The 9,120-nt window shown below is 36.1% G+C and overlaps 1 protein-coding gene across 1 annotated transcript; it reads left to right on the forward strand.

Moving 5' to 3' along the window:
• The first annotated feature begins 1,080 nt into the window (after window positions 1-1,080).
• Window positions 1,081-6,066, forward strand: LOC148548041 (uncharacterized). Its single transcript, XM_088495573.1, has 5 exons — window positions 1,081-1,161; window positions 1,290-1,382; window positions 1,691-2,059; window positions 2,873-2,910; window positions 5,784-6,066. Exons 1-5 carry the CDS (start codon window positions 1,081-1,083, stop codon window positions 6,064-6,066), a joined length of 864 nt encoding a protein of 287 aa, XP_088351699.1.
• The last annotated feature ends 3,054 nt before the right edge of the window (window positions 6,067-9,120 follow it).

Below are 9,120 nucleotides of genomic sequence, written 5' to 3' on the forward strand. Positions count from 1 at the left end.
TTCAAACTAGAAACTTAGCTATCTATTTGAAATATATAGGTTTTCGATGGATGTGTCCAAGGATTGGATGGATACACCACGTCATGAAAAAGGATATCAACTCGGTGTAGAAAAGTTTTTACACTTTGCTTTTTCATCACCGGAAATTCCTCAAGGGGATGAAATTCAATGCCCATGTGCAAAGTGTTGTAATAGACTTTGATTAAGGAGAGATGTCGTGTATGACCATCTAATATGCGATGGATTCGTAAAAGGTTATAGGCGGTGGTTTAATCATGGGGAATCACTTGTTGCTATGGATGTTGACAGTGACACAGATGAGGAATATAACTGTAATGATAATATTGATGAGTTGTTACGTGATAGATTCAGAGATACTACACAAGTTGATGGACATAACATGGGGCCTAACGGAGGTGCAAAAGAATTTTATAAATTGGTAGACGAGGCAAGCCAAGAACTATACCCTGGATATAAAGGATTCACAAGATTATCCTTTACCATCCGTCTTTACTTGTTAAAATGCTTGCACGGTTGGAGTAATGCGTCGTTCACTTCTCTCTTAGAATTATTGAAAGAAGGAATGCCACATTTGAATATTCCTACTTCTTTTGATAAAACGAAGAATATGGTGAAGAATTTGGGTCTTGACTACCAAAAGATCGATGCATGTCCCAATGATTGCATGTTGTATCGGAAAGGGCATGAGAATGACTCATCTTGCCATGTCTGTGGAACATCCCGTTATATTGAGCATCATGTAGAAGAGGACGATGCTACCTCATCTAAAAAGCCTCGTAAAGTTGCTGCAAAAACTCTAAGGCATTTCCCCCTGATTCCCAGACTTCAAAGGCTTTTTATGTGCACAAGGACGGTTGAAGCTATGTCTTGGCATCATAAAGAACGTGTTAAAGATGGGTCGTTAAGGCATCCTGCCGATGGTGAATCTTGGAAAGCATTTGACAGTCGACATGAAGATTTTGCAAAGGAGCCTCGTAATGTGAGACTTGGCTTAGCAAGCGACGGATTCCGAACGTGTTAAAAAAGGAACATTTCTTGAAGTACAACACAAAGAAAGAAATGATAAAGAACCGACCGTTAGAGATCCCGGAGGTTCAATTTCGCAAACTAATTCGGTATTGGAGTCTTCCGACTGTTAAGGTAATATTGTCTTTTAGTTCTTTATGTGATTAAACTTGGTGTTTTGGAAAAAGGTAGTGTGATTTTGAAAAAACAAGAAAACATGTTTATTAAGAATAATAACATCTCTTTTTCATGTTTATATTTAGGCTGTGTCTACTAAGAATGCTGAAAATAGGTCAAAGCAAACATGTCCTCACCGGATGGGTTCCACAAATTTTGGAATAGTGCGCAAGCAGCTGGTAATGTAACTTATTTTTTTGTGATTTCTCATTTATATTCAGCTTGTAGTTTACTAGTTAGCATGCTTCATGTAAATTTTTCTATATGTACTCTAGCGCGACTCTAAAGAGAACAGTGAAGAACCATCAAGAGTTGAAGTTTTCATAGCAACTCGCACAAGTAAAAAGGGAAAAGAAATTGATGCTAAAACGCAAAGCACAATTGTGAGTTGTTTGTATTTGTATTTGGAAATGTACAATATTAATTCTATAGTGATTTCTATAGTGATTTCTATTAATATTGTTTGTATGCTAAATTAATACGGCAGGCTGAACTTCAAACCCGCATAGAGGCAGGGGAAAATGATGAGGATGCATTTGTAGGAGTGTTAGGAAAGGACCAACCAGGTCGAGTTCGTTGTTTTGGGGCTTCGATTACAAAAAGCTCTCTTAAAAAGGATGAGGAGATTCGACAAGTCAAGGTTGAATACAACAACAAGGTTGAATCATTAGAGAAGAAGATGGACGGTGTATGTAGTTTATTAAAGGTATTGGTGCACCAAGTCAACCCTGGAATGAGTGAGGAAGAGGTAGCAGCCTTAGTGCAAGCTGCCCAAAATTCTCCTTTGGATGCCTCAAGTAGCAGACCGAGAAATACTCCTCGCTCCTTCGAATCAACTCATATTCCACCCAAAGATGTAAGTCACTATCTTTGGATATTCGATATATTTCCATTTAAAGTAGTTGACTTATTGTTGTTGTTGATTTTGGACATTTGATAGTGAGATAAAAGATTCTAAATGGTGCTAATGGTGTTGAATTGGAATCTGAATTCAAAGTTGTTGACTTTTTAGTAGTGTTTTATTTTGTATCTAGTGTGGCATTGAATCCCAATTTTGGATTGAATCTCAATTTTGGAAAACATGAGAAATCTTTGAAGATTTGCACTTTTTCCTAATCAAATTGGATAAAGAAAAAGAAAAGAAACCATAATTGAATTTTAATGTTTTTGTTTATTTTGATTTTTGCAGACTCCAGAAGGAATTAATGGCTCTCATGGTATATCTCATTTTGCTTGATTTATTTATTGGGGATCGGTTATAGAATTGATCCATATGCAATTTGTATTGATTTTCCAGTTGCTAGTATAAATTGTGCATGCATGTGACTGCAGGTGCAGTATAGGGCTACAAGAATGGTTAATTTGGTTGTGAAATATATTAGGAGTTAGGGTGATACATGCCATTGTTGAGAAACATGTGACTGTTGCAGAAAAAAAAAAGGAGGGGAGGGGGGCAGTTTGATTGTTAGCTTCCTAGCTATAGCAGTACCCTTTTTTCCTTTTTTGAAAACTTTAAGAACAAAAAAAGTATCCTGGCTTTCAATGAAAGAAAAGCCTTTGCTGGTTACAATTATTGTACAACTATAACATTCATTTGTTGATAATATATGTCTCCATTTTTTGGTTTGGTATAAGATGCACTAACACAATAATATTTAAAATTATGCAGGGAAGTGTTGAAAACAGTTTCGCTCACAATGGTGATCAGTAATCATGAAGTTTTATATTTTGTAATGAAGTGTAAAGGAAGTAGATAATGTAACCCATGTTGGAATTGTAATTCATGTATTAAGAAACTGCTAGTGGATGAGACTTTGATTTTTGGTATTTTGTTAGAGTATAACTAACATGTGATCAAACACTTTCTCTGTGACAAGTTTATGAAGCAAGGATTTGTTGATTTAAAATTAGTAGTCATCTTTTAAATTTTGAAATTATCTATGATTTTGTAAGGTTTATAAAAAAAGTAGTGCCAATAGGTACTGAACTATTTTACAGCCACGCTTTAAAAGGGTGGCCATACACAACAGCAATCAACAGCCACGCTTTTATAAGCGAGCTGTAATTCAGTTCAGAACCTATTGGCACGCTTCTAAAGCGTACCCATATCTCTACTTGTTCCCACGCTTTGGAAGCATGGCGATATACGTTGCAGTGCACATGAACAGCCACGCTTTAAAAGCGTAGCTATATCTCACACCTATTGGCACGCTTATAAAGCGTAGCCATATGTCTTGCTATTGGCACGCTTTAAAAGCGTAGCTGTATCTCACACCTATTGGCACGCTTTTAATCGTAGCCATATGTCTTGCTATTGGCACGCTTTTAATGCGTAGCTATATGTCTTGATATTGGCACGCTTTAAAAGCGTAGCCATATCTTGATTTTGGCACACTTTAAAAGCGTAGCAATAGTTCACACATATGGCCACGCTTTTAAAGCGTGCCGGTCTTTAAAAGCGTGGCAAGAAAAAAAGCGTGCCAATAGGTCATGAAAAGCGTGGCGATAGAGCAACCGGCACCCTTGCAGTTGTGACCCTTTCAAAAGCGTGCCGGTAGCTCAAAAAGCGTGGCGAAAAGCTATCGCTACGCTTTTAAGGACTTTTCGCCACGCTTTAAAAGCGTAGCAAAAAGCTTGTTTTCTTGTAGTGAAGCAACCGTGTCATTCAACTGAGGAGGCAATAAAAGCATGCAATTATGAAAGGAAAAATAAAAATAGGTAAGTAAACAAGAACTAACTTAACAATCAACGACTACTAAGACTACTAAAGAGAAAAGTAGTATCCACAATTAATGCCAAGTAGCAAATCAAAAATCAAGTATTTACACTATTCACATATTTACAACAACCAAAATTGTAGCACTCATTGCACTTAAAGTGAACTCACCGGCAACGGCGCCAAAATTTGGTAGGTGTCCCCCAAGTACACGGGTTAGGAACTTGATTATCCAAAATGGAATTGGCGTTGTAAGTATAGTCCTAACCCAACAAGTTGGCCATCAATCAAATTAGAAACTCAAAAGATATGTCACAATTCAAAACTAATTCAAAACCGAGAATAATTGACTACCGAGTCGTCTCCCAAAGAGTACTTTAGAACAATGAGTGTGCAATTTCGGTTGTAGTGATCAAGGGGTTATCAATTAAGAAATGAACATATAAAGCAATAAAAGAACATCCAAAATTGTAATGATTGAACTAATGAAGAAATTAAGGAACCGACTATGTAATATAAACAAGTAAAGTGTAAAAGAGATTAACATAGAAATGTATGAAAGATTGAAAGCATCAAAAAGAGTCTTGGCTTAAAGTGAGCTAAGGGTCCTTTCCTTGTTGGAACCACAACTATGACAATTATGATGGATTAGTCTCACTTGATCAACCCTCACATCGGAAAGTAAGTTAAATGAGCATAAGTGTTCTCAACTCACAAATCCTAAATTGCTTGCTAATTGCCTTAGCAACAAATTAGCGTTAGTGGGAACAAGAACAATTAACAATCCAAGAATTGAAACTAAATGTTGGACATTCCAACTCTAGAAACCCAATTGCTCACTTTTCCCAAGCCAAGAACCAAAAATTTAGCCTAAAACCATTTTGACCTTTTGTCAAACACTTGGTGGGCAAAAACCTTAAACATGGAAAAAATGAGAAAAGGCTTGAAACTAAAAGTAACAATTGATTTCAATCAACAAGGATAACACAAGAAAGGATAAAACAAACTTCAAACATCAAATTCATCAACAAGAAATTGAAATTGCAAGAGAGAAGGAAAATTGAACTATAACTTGAATTACAAGAAAGAGTAATGACAATATAACAATAAAGAGTAATAACAAGAGAATACTTACAATGAAAGCTAGCAAAATCCAAGATCAAAATGGAAAATGGCACTTGAATGTAAAATCCTAATATAAACCCTAATAGAGTTGATGAAAAACTTAGAGAAAAACTAAACTAAAAGCTTCCTACCACTACTCCTAAACTATACTAATGATATGCTATCTTATGTCCCTCATTTCCCCTCCAATATGAGCTAAAAGACTTCAGAAATGGGCCTCCAAAGCCCCCAAATCGCGAGTCACGTGCTCTTTTAATGAAGTCATGTGCGGACGCACAGATGCGTGCGTTCGCACACCGCATGCACACTAGGCAATGCTTGAATGGACGCGCAACGTGCTCGAAGCAATCCACGCACTCTGATTTGGCAGCTGTGCGTACGCACAAGCAGCCGTGTGCACGCACACGTCTCTGAACTCATCTCCTTTGATTCTTCATGTTTCCTCCACTTTGCATGCTCTTCTTCCATTTTCTCCAACCCATTCCTACCTTATACACCTGTAATCACTCACAAACAACATCAAGGCATCGAATGGAAGGCAAATGGAATATAATAGATTAAATTAGGCACAAAAGAGCATATTTTTATAATCAAGCGTAATTTGGGAGGGAAGTTCAAAAGCATGCTATTCAAGGGAATAAGTGCAAGTTTATATGATGAAAATCCATTCAATTCTAACCAAAAATCATCATCAAATATGGATTCATCAAGTACATACCTGAACAAATTAAACAAATAGAGGTTATCGGATAGTAATAACGGAACAAATTGAACTCCTTGTAAACCAATTGAACAAATCAACTAGAAAAGAAATTGATGAAGATGACGGCGACGGCACCGAGTCTCGGAAGACGACTATGACAGCACTACGAGTTCGAAAGACGACGATGACGACTGCAAGCTCAGACGACGATGCCGGCACTGCAAACTCAGAAGACGACGACGTCATGAATGGAGAGAGTGTTGTGTTGTGCGGTGCTTCCAGTGGTGGTCACATCCATGGTGGAGGGGGAGAAGTGTAGCTCAACAACCGTTTGAGAAGGTGAGAATGGTCACTAGTTAGGCTGAGTTAGGGTAAGTGAGGGTAGAGTAATTTAGTAACTTTTTTTAATTAGCGACCGATTTAGTGACTAATTAGTTATAGCGTTATTATAAAGCGGTCGCTAAGTTAAAAATAATGACCAATTTAGTGACCAGTTGCTTTAAATTAGTATCTACATTTGATTACTGAATTGGTCGCTATTTTAACTATTAGCAACCAATTTAGCAACCACCAGCTTAGCAACCGAGTTAGTGACTGACGTGGCAAAAATTGGAGAGTCAAGAATTGTTATAAGATATGCGTTGCAAGTATAGTTCTCAACCAACTAGAATTCCGCTTATCAATTTAAAAGGTTGTCACAAGAATTAAAATTAAAATACTAGGAGTATGAATCCCAGGTCATCTCCCAACGAGTTGCAGAAAGGTGTGCTATTTTATTAATCAGATGTTTTCAAAATGGTTTGAGTTGAATAAACAGGAAATTAAATTAGAGAAATTAAATAATTTAAATAAAAGCCTTGACTAGGAGTAGATTAGTTGGAAGCCCTATTCTTGTTGAAGTACTCTCAAGATTAATTGATAATTGAAGGTTGTTCTGTTTAGTTATCCCTTACTAGGAAAGGGAAAGTCAAACAAGTTGGAATGCTGTTTCTATTCACAAGTTCCAATCCGCTCAATTGAAAAGGATTAGTGTCAATGACTAGAAAGCATCCCAACAATAAACCTAATTACAATTTTTCTTTTAAGCATCCCAACTCAAGGGTTCCTTTCAATCAACTCCCCATCAAGTTAGGGAACTACTCGCTCATTGTGAATGTAGAATTCATAACATAGGAAAGGGATTTAAAGAAAGACATGATAGATAAAACTCAAGGGAATCAATTAAAAATAAAATTAATTCTTGTATTAATAAATTCTAAAAATCCAATAGTAAAATTGAGTAAATTACAGGACATGGAAGAGTAAAGCCAAGTAAAGAAAACGAACTAGAATGACAAAGTCTTGATGAGGTAATAACTCTTCTCAATATCCCAATGCAAAAAGCAATAGAAATAAAATCCTAAGAACTATGAATGTGTAGAGAGAAAACTTAGAGGAGGAGTAAAACTAGATCTAAAAAACTAAAATTGTATAGAATGAATGTTGTCCTTGGTTTCTGCATGTTCCCTGGCTCTAGTCTGCTTTTATGGGCCGAAAACTGGGTCAAAACAGGGCCCAAAATCACCCCCAGCAAATTCTGCAGATTATGCAGATCGCGCACGTCACGCGATCGCGTCATTCATGCGGCCGCATCATTCGGCCTTTTGCCCTGCCACGCGAGCGCGTCGTCCACGCCTCCGCGTCACTTGTGCTATTCCAATCCGCGCAGTTGTGTGAGCCATGCGGCCGCGTTACTGCGATTTCTTCTCTTTCGCACGGTCGCGTGGGCCATGCGGCCGCGTCACTTCTCGCTGGTCATCTCCTCAATTTCTTGTGTTCCTTCTATTTTTGCAAGCTTCCTTTCCAATCTCCAACTCATTCATGCCCTATAAAGCCTGAAGTACTTAACACACAGATCACGGCATCGAATGGAATAAAGGAGAATTAAAATACATAATTAAAAGTCTCTAGGAAGCAAGTTTTCAATCATGTAATAATTTTAGGAAGGAAATATAAATGCATGCTAATCATATGAATAAGTGGGTAAAGATCATGATAAAACCACACAATTAAGCACATTATAAACCATGAAATAGCGGTTTATCAACTTTCCCACACTTAAACATTAGCATGTCCTCATGCTTAGTTGAAGGAGATAAAATAAATGAGTAGGAACATGTAAAACTCATGCAATGCAATGCAACCTATATATGTGAATGCAACTATATGATTCTTGTCTATTTGATCAATAGTAAATAAGCTCTTCAAAACAATTACAAATCAAATTCCACTAATTCAATTCTCATACAGTAAAAACAGATAAAAATGCAAGAAGGTAGCTCATGAAAGCAGGGAACATAGAATTTTTAGCATTGAACCCTCACTGTTGATGTATGTACGCTCTAATCCATCCAGTGTATAGGGCAATCACTCTATCCTTCTCTAATCATGCTCTCTAATTTTTGTTCTTCTCCTAATCAATCAACAACATTTAATATACCAATGCAAACATCATGAGGTCTTTTCAAGGTTGTAATGGGGCCAAGGTAATGGTAAGGATACACATATGGCTAAGTAAGCTTATAAACTGAATCTTTAATTAACCCAAGCTTTAACATAACATATATATATTCTATATAACTTTAGAATTTCCCTTTCACATTCCATACTCATGTATCAACTTTTTATCTTAATTTTATCATACATGCATTGATCTTTGAATTCTTAACTTAACATTGGGGTAATTTTGTCCCCTTATTTATTTATTGAATATTTTTGTTTTTTTTTTTACATAAACATAAAAATTAACATAGCTTATCAATGCACATAGATTTTTGATTCTTATAGTTTCACATGAGTAGGTGTCCAAATTCCCATTATATTATCATGACACATTCCCTTATTATCTTTTGTTCCCACAATTTCCCATACTTAATTAGCATACACAATTCTATCTTAAGCTAACCAAAGATTCAGTTTGGGATATATAATTGTTTTTCCGCTTAAGGCTAGTAATTTGGTAAAATATAGAACAAATGGGATTTAAAGGCTCAAAGTGGCTAACAAAGGTAATTAAAAGGGTAGGTTTAATTTGGATAAGTGAGTTTAAACAAATAATGGCCTCAATCATATGCAAGCATACAAATATAATAAACATTGGACATATAGGATGAAACAAAATATAGATTACAATCATAGAGAAGTAAACACAGAAGAATAAAATAACTATGGTTAAATAATGTAACCATGCATAAAGGCTCAAATCTCACAGGTTGTGTGTTCCTTAGCTCAAAAATCATGTTCCAAATACAACTTCAAGAAAATTTAACATAAAAATTTTAATTAAAATTAGTGAAATTTTTTCCCAAAAATAGAGTCTTAGAAGAAACTTATT

This window comes from Arachis ipaensis, chromosome B8 (assembly GCF_059453495.1).
Source record: "Arachis ipaensis isolate K30076 ecotype BB chromosome B8, ASM5945349v1, whole genome shotgun sequence".
Taxonomy (NCBI): domain Eukaryota; kingdom Viridiplantae; phylum Streptophyta; class Magnoliopsida; order Fabales; family Fabaceae; genus Arachis; species Arachis ipaensis.

Excerpts from the sequence above, each read along its gene's own strand:
- LOC148548041 (XM_088495573.1), top strand. The coding sequence starts at position 1,081 with ATGATAAAGAACCGACCGTTAGAGATCCCGGAGGTTCAATTTCGCAAA. Across the intron at positions 1,383-1,690 it reads GAATAGTGCGCAAGCAGCTG|GCTGAACTTCAAACCCGCAT; the intron begins GTAATGTAACTT and ends TTAATACGGCAG. Across the intron at positions 2,911-5,783 it reads TTCGCTCACAATGGTGATCA|AGGTTATCGGATAGTAATAA; the intron begins GTAATCATGAAG and ends TTAAACAAATAG.